This window comes from Colletotrichum abscissum (genome assembly GCF_030869225.1).
Source record: "Colletotrichum abscissum strain IMI 504890 chromosome Unknown Scaffold_57.1, whole genome shotgun sequence".
NCBI lineage: Eukaryota > Fungi > Ascomycota > Sordariomycetes > Glomerellales > Glomerellaceae > Colletotrichum > Colletotrichum abscissum.
Window position 1 is genome coordinate 29,262 of NW_026850500.1, and position 18,407 is coordinate 47,668.

Sequence of the window (18,407 nt, forward strand, 5' to 3'; positions counted from 1 at the left end):
TTCGCGCCCCCTCTGCTCCCTTGTCTGACATCCCCCCCAAGAACCCAAGATCCTTCACTAATCAAAAGCACACAAGCGTGACAGGGTGCTGGAGCCTGGGCACCTAGTGACTACTCCGTTCCCCGCATTTCTCCGCAGCCGGCCCAAGCTCCAGCGCTCCCTCTCCGCCCTCTCGGGTTCTGGGCCCAGGCTCAGATGCAGACTTCCCTCATCTCACTGTAACCTCATCTCAAATCCGTTCAAGGGAGTGTCAGGATTAGACTTTGTCTTTCATCAGCAACCTTGCCCGAACGATCTGTCCAAATCCCACGAGTTGCCATGCCGGAGACTATCAGTGAATGGCTCCCTTTCGATGCGTCGCAGCCCAAGCGCCGGCGAGCTGAGCTCGTCTGTGTGGTTTGCCACGGCAAAAAGGTCAAATGCGACCTTCAGGTTTGTCTGAGAGACGCGCAATATTTTCGAATTGCTCTGACCATACTCAGGCCAGGACCTCTGAAGGCTACGAGAGCTGTACGAATTGTGACGTCTGGGAGAAGGAATGCCATCTTCGCCCTTCGAAGCGTACAAAACGGCGACGTCTTGTACGGCCAGGCCATTCAAGTCGTGTCCCGACACCACCAGCGACATCGGCTTCTGGTGATGAAGGAATCGTATCACAAACAGACGCGGTTGCCGATGCCATTCATGTTCTATCCACAGGCTTCAATGATTTTGTTCCGCCGCCTCCGCCTTCCCGCTCTCGCCACTCAATATCAGAGCAGCATAGACATGCCTCATCCCCGCATTCAGCTGCTCCGGCTGTCCGATCTCAAGAAAACCACCTCGCACCATCACCATCACAGAGGTCACAGAGCAGTGATGCACGCACCGAAGGTGTTGCTGAGAGCCACACTGGGGATATAGACACTGGATTCTTACAGGTCTATGCACCTGAGAATCAGTCTGACGCTGAGAAACAGGCATTGAAGGCGTGCCTAGACCACAAGTACAGTCTCTCAAATCCACATGAGCAGGATCTCCAGGAAAGCTTCGCCGAGACCTATTTCGAATACTGTTATGCCTGGTGTCCAGTTCTGGATTCAGACACCCTTGCCAGCGATATTGCGCGATCTCCTCTCCTTGCAAATGCGTTAGCAACTGCCGCAAGCAACGTGCAGCCACCACTGGTGCCGTATGAAGGACCGGCCGAGTATTACAAGAAGGCACGCACAATATTTTACGAAGATGAAGAGGCAGATGGTTTGACTACACTCATGGCCGTTTCTCTATTCTACTGGTGGGCTCCACGGCCCCCAAGCACAGTTCATCGGCATTCATCATGGTGGTGGACGTCCGTCCTCATTCGTCATGCGCAGCAAATGAATCTACACCGTGAGCCAACAGCGAGTCAAATCGTTTCGGGCAACTTGAACCTAGGATTACGAAGGAGAATCTGGTGGACGGCATTTGTAAGTGGCTTGGAAACAACCGTCTCCCCCGTCAAGCTTTTTGCTAAGAGATATGCTAGGCTCGGGAACGTTTGACTGCGTTGTGTCAGAGTAAGCCAGCCATCATCGATCTCGATGACTGCAATATACAAGAACCCACCCTATCCGACTTTCCAAGCGATCTCAGATCTCAGAGGAAAGGAGAGATATTTATATACTGGGTTCGCCTTTGTGTCATCATCGGGAGGATTGCAAAAACACTCTCACGTTCGACGCTGCCTACGGCAGAAATATCACCAGACCACCACAGACAGGAGTTGGTGGACTGGGTCAACTCTCTTCCTCCTCACCTGCAACTTCCCATCGGCTCAGCTCGCACTCAGAACTTTGACAAAGACGTGCATCAGTTACATCTTCCATATCTCACCACCATCATTGTCCTTCATCTCAAACGCTCAGCCAACACTCTGCCAGAAGCACTTCCTCCGGCCATATTAGCAGCATCCTGCATTGCCAGAATATTGCGCGATATCTTATCTCGAGGCAACACTCGCTTTTTGATGGCAATCACCTGCTGGTACACTGGAACGGCATTCATACCACTACTTCAGGCCTGTCAAATCCCGCACTTAGCGAAAGATGCCAATGACTGTCTTGACATCCTCGTGAGGGCAGCAGACCAGCTTCAGATCATGTGGGGTTCCGCGAACGTCATCAGGCAGGGCTTTTCACGTCTGAGGGGTACCAGCTCAGGTGCGATACGAGTTACAAGGCCGGGGGCAGAGAATATTGAGCCCATCCATGATCAAACTGGCGTTGTCATTTCCGATCCACCAAATGTCGAGGCAGTCCCATTGGACAGAGGAGGTTTCGATGACTTTGACTGGACTGCCCTGTTCCCATTCGCTACACAACATACTGGAGGAATCGCTGACAGTCTGTTGACTGGTCGGGCCCATGGCACAGCAACAAGGGGTTTCCCGTCTCCGGATAATGCGCTATTCCATGAGACACTCGTTAATCAGTTTGAGGATTTGTTCGAACCTTTTGTAGATTACCGTCTGGACTTTATGGTCCCTGGATGAAAGCCACGAAGGCGGGTCGATACAGGCTTTGCACATAGTGACTGGAGTAAGCTAAGGTACTAGTAGTCTGACAATGGAAATGAATCAATACTGCCAGCGCATCGGACTGAACAATTAAACACTCTGTTACTGAAAATGCTAGTACTAATCTAATGATTCGACCTCGGCTCGGAGCATGGACTCAAACCTTGCCCAAAACTTCGGCTTTCTCTACATACCAAGACAAGTCGCTCTTTGAATCCATTTCCCATTCCGTAAAACCGTTGCCCATGAACCTAAAAGGATTTGATGTACGATAGCAAATATTGAAATCCTCACCGCGGATGTTGCTGAGCATCCGGTTGAAAAGGTGAGCACTGCCACCGAATAGAGCTGTAACCCTGCCATCGACACGATTCCTCTTGTACCAACTCTTGCAGCCACCGCTCCATACAAGTGTCTTGTGTACTTGGTCGCTGTACTTGATAAATGCATCAACAACCTCTTGTTTGGGCTCAACGTATTTGATGTCCTCTGTAGCCATTTTCTTCACCCACTTCACAAAGTAGTCTCCTGTCCAGTTCAGAGACTCCACTAAGGACCCATGACCACCTAGGCAGTTGGGTCCCATCATCATGAAGTAGTTGGGGTAGTCTGGGACAGCAACTGAGACATAGGAGTCAGGGTCCTCAGCCCATCTCGTGGCGAGGTCGATGTTCTCCTTTCCAACGATTGGGTATCTTGGACGATGGGAAACGTCAAACCCAGTTGCACAGACAACTAGAGACCTGTCAGATACGCCGCAAAACAGACACTTCAGGTCATAGTAGATGGCCTTTTCACTTACTGACGTCACACTCATAGAACTTGCCATCGGCTGTGTGAACACCATTCTTCGAAACACTGGTGATGGCACTGTTGGTGATGTTGCAGTTTGGTCGCAAGAATGACTCGAGGTAGCCAGGCCCAGGCGTGATGCGCCGGCACCCCAACTCCCATTTTGGAATGAGCTTCTCGCACAGCTCGGGGTCATGGCCTAGCTTTTCTGCCATTTGCGCTGCTGCCAATCTCATGCCCTCTTTGTTGTTCTCGCCCTTCATGAAGATGTAGAAGGACTTGTTGGTGCGTGAAATAATTCCCTTCCTGTGCTCGAGGTGGTACTCTGGATCATGGAACTTCTTCCTCTCCTCGTCAGTGTATCGTGGGTTGGGATCCGGGTCATCCCTCCCAAGGTGCTTGGATGGAGGAGCGCGATAGTATACCCAAGCAGGTCCTCGGATCAAGTTCAGCACATCCGTACCAGGTAGCTTGGCCATTTGAGGAACGATCTGAATGCCAGAAGAGCCGTTTCCAATGACAGCAATTCGTTTGTTGGAGTAGTCAAAATCGTGATCCCAGCGAGCGGAGTGAGTAATGTGGCCCTCAAAATCTCGTAGACCCGGGACGTCTGGCCAGGATTCGTGAACAAGTACACCTTGGGCAGAGATCAGGACGTGACAGAATTCATCACGCTGTTCACCCTGGTATTCTACCGTAACTTTCCACTGGCCAAGCTCTTCCTGCCATGTAGCGCCAACAACCTTGGTGTTCAACTGAAGATCACGATCAAGATTCCACTTCTTGACTGTGTCTTTCATGTATTGGAGGATTTCAGCTCCACTGGCGTAAAAACGACTCCAGTCTGGGTTGGGGTCAAATGGAAATGCCTAAAGACATGATTAGCCCACGGAGGCTTCGTTGAATGCTTGACGCAGGGTACTCACATAAATGTGCGCTGGAACATCGCACTGCACGCCGGGATAGTTGTTGACAAGCCAGGTACCACCGACCTCGCTATGCGCCTCAAAAATTGTGTGTTCAACGATATCTCGCATCTCTGGAAACCTGTGCTGAAACTTATGGGCCATGAGGAGTCCGGAGAAGCCAGCACCAATGGTGAATACTTTGATCTTCCGTGGGGTGTAGGCGAATTTGGTGTCGAGCTTGAAAGGATCGTCGCTGACGCCATTGTGATTGCTTACTGAAGGTTGTTGCGGAAATTTCGCATTGCCCTGGACAACCTCTGGTAGTTCTGGTGCCGGCATTCGTGGCACATCATTGGGAACGCGAGATGTTGCAACTGGGCCAGGGTCGACCGGTGCGGTGGCCGGTGCTTCGACGGAAGCAGTCATGTTAATAAGAGGGCAATGTTAAAAGATGCTGTAAGGCCTCAAGGAAATGCGAAAGCTAAGGTTGACCCAGGCGGTTCAATAGAACAGGAGCACACGATGTCAAGTGGTTGAGCGGAAAGGTGAAGTCTCTGATGAGCAATCCTCTTCCTCGTCTTTATGGTTGAGAGATGTTGTTTGAAGACACACGCTCCGCTCCAGTGATCTCCGAGATAACCCAGTCCGCATTATCTTTATTGGACCCGGCACATACTATGGCAATTCCAACGGAGAATGGCCTCATCGGATTAACATGATTCTCAGCTAAACGATTGTGCCAGTCGCGCTATAGACTCATTAGGCCTAACCGTCCTCTTAGGGTTGCCGTGTCTAAGGTTGCCGAAGCCTACACGCCAAATCAACCATCTTCAGAATTGCCATCGGCTATCCCAAAACGGTTTCCCAGCGGGGGATCCAGGGGGTTTGGGGCAATGGCCGGGAGCTTGGGGGCGTTCACGGGTCTAATGCTTACTCCAATTTTCCCCTCCCTCCTGTCTCGGCCCCGGTTGTGTAGAGCCGGGAACACCAGGTAACATCGTACATTTGAAAGAGACAAAGAGATCGATTAAGAGCTTGGGCTTCTGCACATCATCAGAATACTCGAACGTTTGAAGTATATTCGATTCCATACTGAACGCTCAAACTCTTCTCGTCTCTCCCTCACTAGTTTCTTCCCTGGCGAGTCGATCTAAGCTCTTAGCTCAAGACACATCGCAGCTATGCCCCTCCCACAGTACACCTACAACGGTCCAATCGACCACACTATCATCCCTGATCGCCACAACGTCAAGGGAAAATCAGTCATTATCACGGGCGGTGCCAATGGCATGGGCGAGACATGTGTGCGAGCCTTCGTCGCAGCCGGTGCTTTTGTTACGTTCGGCGATGTCAATGCCAGGGGCAAAGACATCGAGAAAGAGCTGAATGCAAACGGCGCGTGTTGTACGTTTGTGGAGTGCGATATCAGGGACTGGAATCAGCAGAAGGCAATGTTCGAGACCGCCAAAAGCCAAAGTCCTTCCAAAAGCGTAGACATCGTCATTGCGAACGCTGGTATTAGTCGAAGTTCGGGGGACAGCCTATGGAATCTGGATGATCCAAATGGAGAGCCGGTCAAGCCTAATCTCAATATCGTTGATGTCAACCTCAAGGGCTCCTTCTACACATGGAAACTCGCAGTGCACTACTTCAGACAACAGCCAGAAACCGACGACAGGGACAGATGCTTCATTATCACAGGAAGCATGGTTGGATGGATCGACTCCCCTGGGAATTGGGAGTACACCTCTACCAAGTACGGTCTCCATGGGTTCATGAGAACTGCCAGACGCTCTAGTTGGGAGCAAGGCATCCGGATCGTCTACGTAGCTCCGTGCTGGATCAAGAGTGCGATTCGTACTGCCGAGTATGAAAAATGGTTGATTGACCACGGAGTCGAATTTGGGGAGCAAGAGGATGTTGCCAACTGCATGATGAGAGTTGCTTGCGACAAGTCTATCAACGGTCAGTCCCAGAAACCAAACTATTTGCAAGCTTACCCTCTAACAGAATCTATGTTACAGGACGCTCGTTGATGATTACACCAAGAACTGTTGCGAAGGAGGGCTACATGGATATTGACCGAGACGACTACAAGGATGTTCCAGAAGACCGATACCTAGACAAGGTGCAGAAGGCTCAACTAGTCATAATCGAGGACAAATGGAGAGACGATTACAAGGTTAGAGTGTACAAAGATTAATGTAGAACCAGCGGACCGTCTTCGAAGCACTATTTCCCATCTTCTTCGCAAGCAAGTTGTGCAACTATCAGCCACGCAACTAGGCTCAAGGGCGCCAATCGAAAGATATCTAGACTGAGAGGCCTTCCTGACTACTTTGTGCGGCTCGAGTTCATGCTTTCTGACCGATGTGTATATAAGAATCATTTCCTTGACAGTGATTCTGATTCTAACTCAGCTGGTGGAGATTCGGATGCCAGCTCAACCGGGTTTGGCTTGACTGGGAGCTCGTGGCGGTACTGGAGTTGAGCCGATGAAGCCGGCCAATTCTTGGCGTTTTGCTTCTCGAGGCTTGCTTCAAACTTCGCTGTTTCTGTGTTCCTCTTCTTTTTCTTGTACCAAAAGAAGGCAGCCACGATGCCAACTATCGCCAGACCGACACCTCCACCCACAGCGCCACCAATGATCCCATTTCGATTGTCCCAAGTTGAGTTAGTGTTGCTTGTGGCGGATTCGGCAGGATTCGATGGAGTAATTAGAGATGTTGAGCTTGCATCAGCAGAATGAGACGCAGAGGTGATCGCAGAAGAGATCGCGGATGTGATTCCAACTGTCGCTAGAGAGGTTGTGAGGACAATCGTGCTGGACGAAGAAGCGGCAGAGGAGGTGATTATTTTGCCATCGACGATGTACACTCCTCTCCCAGCCATGCAGCAGATTGAGGCATTCTGGCCCTCGCCGCAGCAATAGCTGCCATCGCTACATTTGGTAATAACAACATCCATTCCGCTTCCTGGTATACCGTCGTCTGATTCTTGGTGGTTGTCAGCACTCACGTCGCTCTCACTAGTCAGTTGCTTTCTGCGACAGCCAGTGTCTGACAATTGAAATTCCGTGTTACTATGCTTTGTTTCCGGAGAAAGGAAGCTTACCGTAATCATCTGTGACACACAGTTTCAAACATTTGGGTGATTCCCAAGTAGGGTCTGTACAGCTTTCCCGCCAGAGCTGCTTGTGCTCCTCATTCCAACACAGGCCATCCGCCTGACACTTGTCTCCTGCGATATTGCAACACATACCGTGTCCAGAACTTTCGCAAGACGCATACTTTTGGATGTTGGCGTTGGTCAAATCATGTCTGTTGGTACCGTTGGGCACGAAACATGCCCCTTGGCCGGCAACCGTCCGGATTACAGTCGTGAGAATAGCTGCGAGAACATGAAGCATGGTGACTGACAATGGGGCGTATGGCAACTTCTTCTGTGTAGAGTATGAAGAAAGAGTGATCAAAACGGATGAGAATGAAAATTCCAGGCTGAAATTGGAGACCCATATCGCCGTATGTAGCTGTGCGGCGTGGAGTGGCTGTGAGATGTACATCGGACTCCATAAGTAAGATGCAATTACCTTCAGCTTAATGTCGTCGCAACAAGGTGGTTGTCGATACGCCGAATCAAGAAGAGTCTTCGAAATTTCTTCCCCACTGTATAGAAATCCTTATTTCTCGGCGCCTATTTCCTATTTGCTGGTGACCCTAGTAGTTGCTTTGTTTGCTCGTTGGTTGCGACCAGTATACATCCCATTTTTTTTGCAAATCAGGCTCTTGCTCCAGTGCGAACCCCATGCAAACTGGTGTACTGTGCTGACTGCCAAGAGCTGGGTTTTCTTCTTTGAGTAGGAAAGCCGCGTGATCCAGTCTGAAATGGGAACGTTTAAGTAGGTAGCCCATTGTGCCTCGTTGAGTGTCTTTTAGAGGATAAAAAAAAATTGACGTGGATTTATCACGAATGCATGCGGGCCGTCCCTTATAAGTTACCCATCAGGCATCTGACCTATCATGTACACTTGAGCGGCATTGAGCGGCAATGCCCACACTTCAGCGTGGCAACTGACACTCAGAATGAGGTAAGTGGGTAATGGTGAGCATGTCTTGGCTGGTGCCTATCAACTTAAGGGCTTGCCAATTGGCAGCAGGAGACTTTCAGCCGGCCCAGAGCACCATTAGCAGCTTGACGGGTTCAGCAACTTAGTGGACTATACACAGATGGAAGACCATATCTGATCATAAGATTTATTTGAAATTTCGGCGTAGGACAACGGCAACAGTTCGTTGGTGATTCTGTGGGTGTTGAACGTCCGGGAAAGGCTCAAGAAAAATGACCAAACTGCTCTTGGATTGTTAACCCCCACACTCGATTAGCAAATGCTTTATCTCAGAGGGCCTGCGAGATGGGGGACGAATGGAAGCTCTTCTACTATGTTGGCGGATATGACTGGTCGGGATTCTGCGCCGGCTACCCGGAATCCAACCCTACATTGTATAGCAACCGTGGTCGTCAAGTCACTGATCACAATAAGATCTAGACGTAGTGGAACCTGAGGGAAACACTCAACAAACGTTGATGAAAATAGCGTTGAATTAGGCTCTTGGTAGGCATTCGAGGCAGGACGTTCTACAAGATTCACCTCACGAGTCATAAAGGTGGCGATTGATCAATCAGAGGGAAGATGCTCGAGGCGTCGATGTCCTAGTTTCAATTCAGTGGTACGAAGACGGTCGGTCTTGTTGATGGTATGAATCATCGCATGGCAAAGTCACGTTGATTGCAGTACTCTTTATTGACAGCTTTCTTCGCGGTCATTGATGCAAATGTGCAACTGTGCAGCGGATCGTACATAGCCACAGTCATAGCCTGGCGTCAGCTCGAAGGCCCGAGCTGTAGGTAATTGCCCAGGAAATAGGGCGTTCGTCCAAGAAATACCCAATTGAGATGACTAGACTTGACTCAGGATTGCCGATAATGTTTACCGGTCAAATTCGGTACGAATTCAAAGCCACACTCAAGATTGAACTTTCATGTAGAAGCCACCAACTTGCTGGAGGCTTCGATCCATGTTCTTTCCCTCAGCCCTTCTACAGTGGGCCGCTCGCGGTGGGATATAAGGTAGTAGCGGGGCATTACGATTATTTTAGGTCATGTTCAAAAAGTCACCTGTCATGTAATACCGGGCATCACAACCCACTCACTATGTACAGGTAAATTAGGTAGGGAGAATGCTACCTGATTGCTGATCAAATTCACGTGAATTGCAGGCGACAAACCAAGGACTAGCGCCTCTACTCTGCAGGTTTCACACAAGACTATGATACACTCCCCTTGTGTCTTCCGGTTTTCTACCGGCAGATGGATACAACCAAATTGCTTGAGACCCTTGATATATCACGCGAATCTTGACTTCCATGAGATGTCCCAAGCATTCAATTTGGGTCAATCCATTAGGTAGCTGAAGTAGAAAGAATCAGAAAAATTGAACTGAGGAACAGAATCTTGAAGGCTTCACTCGAGCCGGGTCGGTGCTGCCGAGGAGACACCAAAAATATGTCGGCGGTGCCGGATTGCCGGCCCACCTTGGCGCCGCGTCAATGTGCCGTTCGGGCCGGCCCCACCGAGGCACCAGCCACGCGTCGACCGCGAGCCAAGTTGGACGATGAAGTCACCGTGGAGCTAGGCGTAGCACCAGACGGCACTTCTACCGTTCACTGGCTTGGGATCTGATTTACTGAGTGCAACTTTGGGGCTACGGGGACGGTGAGAACCTTGCTCCTTGAGCTACCAAAGAACGACTTTTCTTGGAATGCGCCACACCGAGCTCCCCTGCTGACGTGTTTTGACCACCATAGCGCTCTCAGCCATGTTCATGACGTGACACTATTCGACATGGCCAGGAATTGGGACAAGCCAAGTATGTCGTGTGCCCAGAAGTCGTAACGGGTAGGATTAATATAAGGCTGCCTACCATCGTGATGGAACACCAAGTACAGTGCACTCAGCTCACAATACTTCTCTATCTACACAGACTCTCCGTCCGTCAGCCAATTCGCCCACATCATCCACCAGCAGAGATTCAGACGACTCAGTGATTTTACTATCAATACCGCACCCGTCTACCTAAGCAATGGTTGGTCTCGGTCTCCCCTTGAAGTCCACTTCTTGATGGCAATATATTGACTAAGGAACCAGGCTGGACGCGGAAGACGCCTTGCCGCTGGCGCCATCATCGGCATTGCTATTGCCGGCTTTATCTTTATTGCCTTCTGGGTCCTATGCTGCTACTGCTGCTGCTTCCGAAACAAACGTAAGCAGCGCGGTCGTCAACCGCATCCAGTCGGCGGCGGAGGTGGAGGCATGTTCTCTCGCTTCGGTCGCCAGCGCCGCGGCGGTCCGGCAATGATGGAGTCCGGCTACGGACACGGGCCAGGTTACGGGCATGGTCATCAAGGCCACCACGGCGTGGCGAGACCAGCACCAACACACGGTTACAGATAAAGGGCAGACGACCGCGGGTGGACGTCAAACAATATGGAGTGCCATCACTTAGAAGGAGAATGGGAAGGTCGGTTGATGGCTACGAGGTGGGCATGGCGTTAGGAACCATGATTGTGTACAAGTATACCCAATGTGCGAAGGATCGACTCATTTTGGTTTTTGATAAAGCGTCAAACTGGATCTACAGTCAGACCAGTGCGCTAAATGTTACATTAAGTACTATGTGTGCCTGGGTATTATGGGAGTGTTTGTGTGTCTGTGTGAGTGAGGTCTATTGACGAATCAAATGTGCTCGCTTCCATGCTCCTCGCGTTTCTGCTCAACCGCCTCAACCCTGCGCTCGAGGTCGTGGGACTCAACAGTCGACATGTCCAAGGTCGGGATGAAGAGAGGAGCCTCAGTGAAGAGATATCTCATCTCTTCCAGAGGACGCTTAGCGGTCTCGGGGAGGAATGCCCAGAAGAAGAGGGCGTTAGTAAAGTTGCAAACCTATGAGAATGCGTGTTAGACACTTGCATGTGTTGAACTTTGCGCCAGCCTTTGTGGTGACTTACAATGAACAGAATATACCAGCGCCAGCCAATGCCGTGCTTGTCATCGAGAGCCACAGAGGTGGTCTGACCGATGAGAGTGTTGAAGGCGTACGAAGTCATGGTAGCGATGGAGACACCCTTGGAACGAGTCTTCATGTCAAAGATCTCGGCAGGGATAATCCACGATAGAGGACCGCAGGTGGCGCTGAAGCTGAAGTTGTAGAGCCATGTCATGGCAATGAAGCCCCAGGCGGTGGCTCCGCTAGCATGAGGAGAGCCGGGAGGGAACTTGGCCAGAAGGATGGTGGCAATGATGAAGGTAACGCAGTTGCCAAGGTTACCGAAGATCAAGGGCCAGCGGCGACCAGTCTTGTCGATGAGCATCATGCAGAGGAACTGAGCGACGAGGGCAATGACGGAGGAGATGGCCTGGTAGCGAAGGGTCTCGTCACCGGCGATGCCGATCTTCTCGTAGATTGCGACGGAGTAGTACTGGATGGCACTGACGCCGGTCATCTGAATGGAAGCCTGGAGAGCGCAAGCGAGGAAGAGACGACGGAAGCAAGACTTGTCGGTGAAGAGCTCCTTGTAAGACTTTGCGGAGCCCTCGTGCTCAGCGGCGATGGAATCTTGGATTTGGTCGAACTCGGCGCGGACCCAGGCGTCGTTGATGTCGCCGTGAGCGTGGAGCTTGGCCAAAGTGGCAAGACCCTCGTCAAGGCGGCCATGGTCGATGAGCCAACGAGGAGATTCGGGGAAGAGGAGAATAAGCAAAGCCAGAATGCCACCAGGAATACACTGGATACCCAAACTGACGCGCCATTGGTTGTTGTCGTTCTCGGCAAACCCAATGTATGTTCCGTATGAGATCCAAGCAGCAGCCAAAGCACCGACACCGAGCATGAATTGTTGCAGAGCAGTGACTCGTCCACGAATGCTAGGGTGGCAGAGTTCGGCCTGGTACATGGGAATGATCATCGTCAACATACCGACACTGGATGGAATGCAGTCAGCACATGTATCGTCCCGTCAGATTGGCATTTTTGGGTTGAGGGATTGACGTACCCGATACCAGCGAGCGCACGACCGGCGTAGAGGAAAGCGAGAGACTGGGCAGCGGCCTGGAGAGCACCACCGAGAACGAAGATGGAAGCACCGATAAGAATGGTTTTCTTACGGCCTAGTCTGTCACCGGTGGGACCGGCGACACCAGCGCCGATGAAGCCACCTCCAGTGAAGACGGAGACGACAGCGCCACTGAGAGGGAGAAAGAGTCAGTCGTGATGCCCCTGGATTCTTGCAGGTTGATGGTTGACCACAGATTCCAGTCCGTAGCAACTCTACGCTAGGCGGTGACTTACATCTCATTAGGGTCTTCGCCAAACTTGGTCTTGAAAGAAGCCGAGGCAATGGCAGAGGCAATGACACCCAAATCATAACCGTAGTTGAAGGAACCGAGTGAGGCGAAGACGCTCACAAGGAACTGGTACCACTTGGGAGGGAGCGCCATGATGGGCTTGGTTCTGGGGGGGTTGTTGATGAAGGACTCTCCAGCAAGGTGTTGGGTGGGTAGTCGTCGCGGGCTCGTCAGGAAGTAGGCAACGTCCAAGCCTGGGCTGCAGAATCTAATGATTCAAGGGTTCAGGGTCAAACCGACTCGTCGAGCTGCAATGGAACGGTCTCGCGTGTTGCATCAGCACGAAGGGATCGTCGCGTCTTTATAGAATGTTTGAGCGACCCCATGTTTCCCCGTATCCACTTTGGCCCGAAGGTCGCATCGGATGGGAGCGTGGGAGCATCGAAGAGATCAAGCCGGTCTGCCTCTCTGAGTCTCTCCCTCCCTCACGCTCTCCCAGAAGCGTGGGCAAGTTTGGATACTACAGGCTAGCGCAGGCGAAACATCAATCAATGTTGCCGTGGTGCGTTCGGTTGGTGGTAAAGTTACCGGGGGATATGCGAGAGTGGAGAAGCATTCGAATCCCTGGCTTGCCATTTCCGGGGCCACTCAGCCCGTTGAAAGACGGCATCGGTGACGGTTGCCCCGGCCCCAGACTACCGTAGAAACTCACGCCGTTCGAACTTGCGTTAGCCCGTGCTAACCCTACTAGCGTTCCCTACCTAGCCCTTTTAGGAAGTCAGATTTCGTGATTATTTAGCGGCGCTATACTTAATATAGAAGGTAGTAAAAAGTTATTTTTTTTATTTTTTATTCTTTTCTAATTACCTATTCGCTACTACTTACTACTTACTACTTACTACTATTTACTAACCATACCTCTACTTACTTCTATTACCCCTATCTTTTTACGAATTATATTACTAAATTTATTACTAATTATACTATTAATTATATTTTTACTATAGACCTTATAATACCCTTACGACGGGCCCTTATTAAAAAGAGCTCGAATATTATAAAAGAGCTAGAGTTAATTATATTTTTAGTAGCTAAGTACTGCGGGCTAGCTCCTATTCTTATTAAAAATTAGAAATATATACTACGAAGTAGCCTAGTTAAGCGCCGCTATTATTACTATACTTACTAAACTAAAATCGATTTTTTAATATTTATAGAATATTATTATATAAAGAAGCTTAATAAAGAGGTAATTAACTTACTAAGGCTACGCTAGGGCGAGACTAAGCTCTTAGGAATTTATAAACGTCTTATATACTAAAAAGCTATAAATTAGTTTAAAATCCCTTAAAGTACGGTTATTACTTAGTATTAAAACTACGATTTTATTATTATTTAATCCTCTAACTATGCTTATTACTTATAGTAGCCTAAGCTCGAAATAGCTTTTTATACCTTTTTTTATTAATAATATAATAAAAAGAAGCTCGTTATTACTAATTAGTTTAAAAAGAACGTTAAGCGGATTTTTACTTAGTAAAATCTAAGTAATAAATATATTTTTACTTTTTTTTTTAATTAGTTCTGTAGCTTTTAAAATTATATAAGGATTACTTAACGTCGACTTACTAAGTAAGTATTAAAACTACTTACGGAATATTATAAAGTTATTAATAACTTTTTTTTTTATTTAACGAGTTAATTAAATAGGCCTAGCTAAGATAAAGTAGTTAAACCTTAGAGATTTATTTAGAAATTTAACCCGTTAATTTCCTAACTCGCAGATTTTTAACCTCGACGAGACCCTAGTTCTATTTAAATACTTTAACGGCTATACGTACGATAATATTAAAGCTAAGACCGTAGTTAGTAAAAGCGACCGTAATAACTAAAATAAGTAGTAAGCTATACTTATATTCTATATATTTATTAATAATATATAGTAAATTAAACTAAAGATTATTTTTTATAATAAGCTTATAAAAAAAGGAAGTTAATTATAAAAAAAGGAGGGCTAATTATATATTAAAGGAGTAATAGTTAAGTTTAATAAAACTACTTATAATAATAAGTACTTATTTAAATAATAAATTAAAAAGGAATTAGTAATACTAATTAAGGGTAACGAGTACTTTTTAGTTATAAACGTCGCTACTTTTTATAAAATAGATTCTATCTTTATATAATTACGTTAATATAATATTATACTCTATTTTATTTTATTAAGGACCACTTCCCTCCTCTAACTTCTTAATATTATAATTAATAAGCCTTTTAAATAATAGTTTTTAAAAATAACTAACGCTTACGTACTTAATAAAAAAAAAAAGTAATTAGTTAGTAAAAAGAAATTAAGTAAGAGACTAATATAAAAAAGATAATAATTACTTAGATAGTTATTATAATAGCTACGTAATTAGCTAATAAAAAGGGCCTAATAGTTAGCTAAGCCTTTTTATAATACGGAATATTTATTTAGTCCGATAATAGCTAAGTTAATAAGATCCGGATTAAAGACGTATTAACTAAGGCTATTAATTATACTAAATAAGAATTATATAATATAAAAGCTTATATTAAATAAGAGACGCTATAAGAGGAAATTCTAAACTATACTATTTAAAATAATAGGTTAGAGTATATTTTTATAATAGAGGACGTCCGTAATAATATTAATAAGTAGTATATTAACTTAATAATCTAACTGCTTAGTAATTAAGCTATTAAAAATAGGGGCGGGCTAGAGGCTAGGGGCTATTTATATATAGCTTCTAATTAACCTTTTTACTTATTTCTACTAATTTAATATAAAAAGCCCAAATCCGTTAAGTTTATTAAAATAATTATTAAATTAGATTAATTATAGGTCTAGCCTTAATAGTAAGCTCTTATTAGTCTAATTACCTAAGATATTAGCTTATATTAAAATTACGTAGCGGCCGTATTTACTTAAATTAAGTAGTATTACGGTTCTACTAAACCGCTAGTAGGGTTAGCACGGGCTAACGCAAGTTCGAACGGCGTGAGTTTCTACGGTACCCCCTTGCCCCAGGTTACGCTGGGATGCGGAGATATCGCGCTAGTTTGCCAGGCGTTGGTGAAGGCTGGAGGTGTTTGTTTGGTGTATACATGTGCGTGTGTGTGTGCCAGGTACTGCGCTTGTAAAAGACGAGGTACTGGTAGGCAGTCAGGCAGAGGTAACAAAGTCGAGGTCGACTTGGAGAAGCGCCCGTTAAGGTTCACGGTCAGGACCTTCTCCAATCTCCATAATTTTGAGCAACGTGGGCACGCGGGGAAAGTTGCTAGGGTTGGGGGTTTCAAGGCGGAGTTTGCGGGTATGATGTGTACACTGTGTGTGTGTGTGTGTGGATGACTGTGGGTGTTCGGCTCATCAACACCGACGAGCGACACGGCAATGAATGGGGACGTCAAGGGCGTACTCCGTACGTGCGCCATTCCATGATGATCAGGTTGTTGGCTGAATTCTTTTGGCGATCCGAGCTGCTGGAACTGGCGGCGAGGGAGGAGTATGTGTGTTCCGCACCCACACGTTGGGTATCCCGCACCCATACTAGGCTCGTTCAGGCAAGTGGTGGGCAGCACGTGATTACATTGCCGAACGGCAGTCACGTGCTGCGCTCTCGGCGCGCCTTCCTATTGTTTTTGCTTCTATTTGGACGCGTATTTCCCTCGCCTAAACACCTCATTTTTTGACTATTTTCAACACAGGAAAGGTACTTTTTCCAATACCAAAATATGGGCTCTAGAGACGTATTTCCTCTGAGCAAATCATGACTTTCAAAGTCGTCGTTTTGAAAAACGCGTACAGCCAGTATCGGAAAGAGGGTATAGCAGAGGAAGGTGCAGCAGAGGAAGGTGCAGCAGAGGAAGGTGCAGCAGAGGAAGGTGTAGGAGACCAAGGCGGGACGCGCCTTCCATTCCCCAGAAATTTCCGGAATAATAGTGGCTCCGGGCCAGAAGTGGCTGCTGCGGCGGTGCAATCACGTGCTGCCCACCACTTGCCTGAAAGAGCCTAGTATGGGTGCGGGATACCCAACGTGTGGGTGCGGAATACACATACTCCGAGGGAGGAAGACCCATGTTGACAAGAATCAGTCACATGGCAACTCGGGCGGTATTGTCTGAAGGTTGGATACCCTTGCCTTGTCGAGAGCGCAGGTGTGGCCTCTGAACTTCCACTTCCTTCAACCGCATGGAAAAGAACGATTCATGAAACTCGTTTGGCGGCAAGTGACTGGACGCTCTCGAACATAAGATAAGTACATTAGGCACATTGGCGTGTCATTGTCCACCGAAGCTAAGCTAGGCAACGCGCTTCGTAAAAAGATGTCAATTGCGCTTCAACTCCGCCCTAGTATGACTTTGTAATCCTCTAGTTTCTACTTTATTTCTCCAGCAGGGGTATCCATTTCATCTTGGTCTTTTTCTTTGATTCCGTGATGGCCCGTCTGCTCCAATATTGTTAGCCGGGCAACTTTTCTCCATCAAGTACTCCCGTAGGTACGTACTCTCGGATGCAAACATAGAAAAACGATACGTACCCGTTTGAAGACCATTTTGATTGGGTTACCAGAGTTCAATGTCCCGCCTATTACAGCCAATGTCGTCACTAGCAAAACTGGCACAAGATTGGAGGAGAATCAAGCTTTAGCGTTTGTCCTATGCGCTCCAATGAGAAGCGATGCTGAGGAATAGGTGACCCACATTGATAGGTGATGGTCTCCTCACCTTACGGATACTCTCAGGTACGTACCTCGACCACTTCACCTCGGGACTTGGCCTCCCAAAAGCAAAAGAAATGGCTGGAAAATGTTCCGCATTCTCTCGGTCCTCTCCGCAAACTCAACTCGGGTCACTCCAGCCTCCAGGTTCGTAGACACTCCTTCTTCTGGGTCTTCTCTTTTTTATTCATGCTTTGTTTTTGCTCGGGCCCGTCTCGACCGTTTTCGCGCTTCGCACTTACAGTAGGTACCTTAGTTCGGCCTGCTTTTCCGTTCTTCGGCAGCCGGCCCAACCAGCACTCATTTACTCCTCGTTGCTCTCCGGCTTCGCTTCAGCCTTCATATATTCTTCAACTGCTTGTCCTTGCAAATGTACGGATATCGGTAACAATTAGGCGATAATCTTCGCATCTGATAATCTTGGCAGCCTTCAGTACGCGCCTCCATCGCCATGTTCCGAGTCCATACCCATTGTCCATCACCCTGGCTGTTACCTGCGTGCCAAGCTGTTAGTCAGGCCTGAAATGGGTTCTGGCCTGACTGTGACAACCAATGTCGAAGCAAAAGTACGGATCAAGGCAACCCACCTGAAATGCTCTCCATCTTCATACCTCGGCTACTATCCGTACTGATCCATACTATGGATATGGCTAGGCGAAAGTCCATGGTAAGAGAGACAACGGAGACATTTGCATGAAAGCCCTTGCCTTCGATGCGTGCCCGTACATCCAGTCGTACATGTAGATATCGTATGCTTCCCCAAGAGCCAACCATACAATACACATGATGCCAACCTCAGCAACATGCAGCCCCAAGCAACAAAAGGGCCGGCTCATGGTTCCCCATCCATCAATATCTCCAACTATTTCCCCATTATCCCCAACAGACCCTGTTCCAACCCCACCATCCCATCCTAAGCTAGCATCTCCTCCCATCCTCGTCTCTCATCCCTCAGCAGACCATCCCACACAGTCATGCCGCATGCCCAATCTTGTGCCCAGTCGGAGCCGACTACCCCACTCCGATGCC

The 18,407-nt window shown here is 48.0% G+C and overlaps 6 protein-coding genes across 6 annotated transcripts; 3 read left to right on the top strand and 3 right to left on the bottom strand.

The window, feature by feature from the left end:
- Positions 1-318: 318 nt before the first annotated feature.
- Positions 319-2,512, top strand: CABS01_14702 (uncharacterized protein; the record flags this gene model as incomplete). The annotated part of the gene is made up of 3 exons (XM_060548040.1): positions 319-432; positions 483-1,448; positions 1,508-2,512. 3 exons carry the CDS (start codon positions 319-321, stop codon positions 2,510-2,512), a joined length of 2,085 nt encoding a protein of 694 aa, XP_060392979.1.
- A 181-nt stretch (positions 2,513-2,693) lies between these two features.
- Positions 2,694-4,662, bottom strand: CABS01_14703 (cyclohexanone 1,2-monooxygenase; the record flags this gene model as incomplete). Its single annotated transcript, XM_060548041.1, has 3 exons — positions 2,694-3,271; positions 3,339-4,197; positions 4,255-4,662. 3 exons carry the CDS (start codon positions 4,660-4,662, stop codon positions 2,694-2,696), a joined length of 1,845 nt encoding a protein of 614 aa, XP_060392980.1.
- Positions 4,663-5,417: 755 nt separating this feature from the next.
- CABS01_14704 (AdhA) lies at positions 5,418-6,439 on the top strand (the record flags this gene model as incomplete). Its single annotated transcript, XM_060548042.1, has 2 exons — positions 5,418-6,201; positions 6,261-6,439. The coding sequence occupies 2 exons, from the start codon at positions 5,418-5,420 to the stop codon at positions 6,437-6,439; spliced, it is 963 nt and encodes a 320-aa protein (XP_060392981.1).
- A 182-nt stretch (positions 6,440-6,621) lies between these two features.
- Positions 6,622-7,798, bottom strand: CABS01_14705 (uncharacterized protein; the record flags this gene model as incomplete). The annotated part of the gene is made up of 2 exons (XM_060548043.1): positions 6,622-7,295; positions 7,498-7,798. 2 exons carry the CDS (start codon positions 7,796-7,798, stop codon positions 6,622-6,624), a joined length of 975 nt encoding a protein of 324 aa, XP_060392982.1.
- A 2,639-nt stretch (positions 7,799-10,437) lies between these two features.
- Positions 10,438-10,746, top strand: CABS01_14706 (uncharacterized protein; the record flags this gene model as incomplete). Its single annotated transcript, XM_060548044.1, has 1 exon — positions 10,438-10,746. A coding segment is annotated over one exon (309 nt), but the record flags the coding sequence as incomplete, so codon positions are not given.
- Positions 10,747-11,028: 282 nt separating this feature from the next.
- CABS01_14707 (uncharacterized protein) lies at positions 11,029-12,789 on the bottom strand (the record flags this gene model as incomplete). The annotated part of the gene is made up of 4 exons (XM_060548045.1): positions 11,029-11,235; positions 11,301-12,273; positions 12,345-12,536; positions 12,641-12,789. 4 exons carry the CDS (start codon positions 12,787-12,789, stop codon positions 11,029-11,031), a joined length of 1,521 nt encoding a protein of 506 aa, XP_060392984.1.
- Between the last annotated feature and the right edge of the window lie 5,618 nt (positions 12,790-18,407).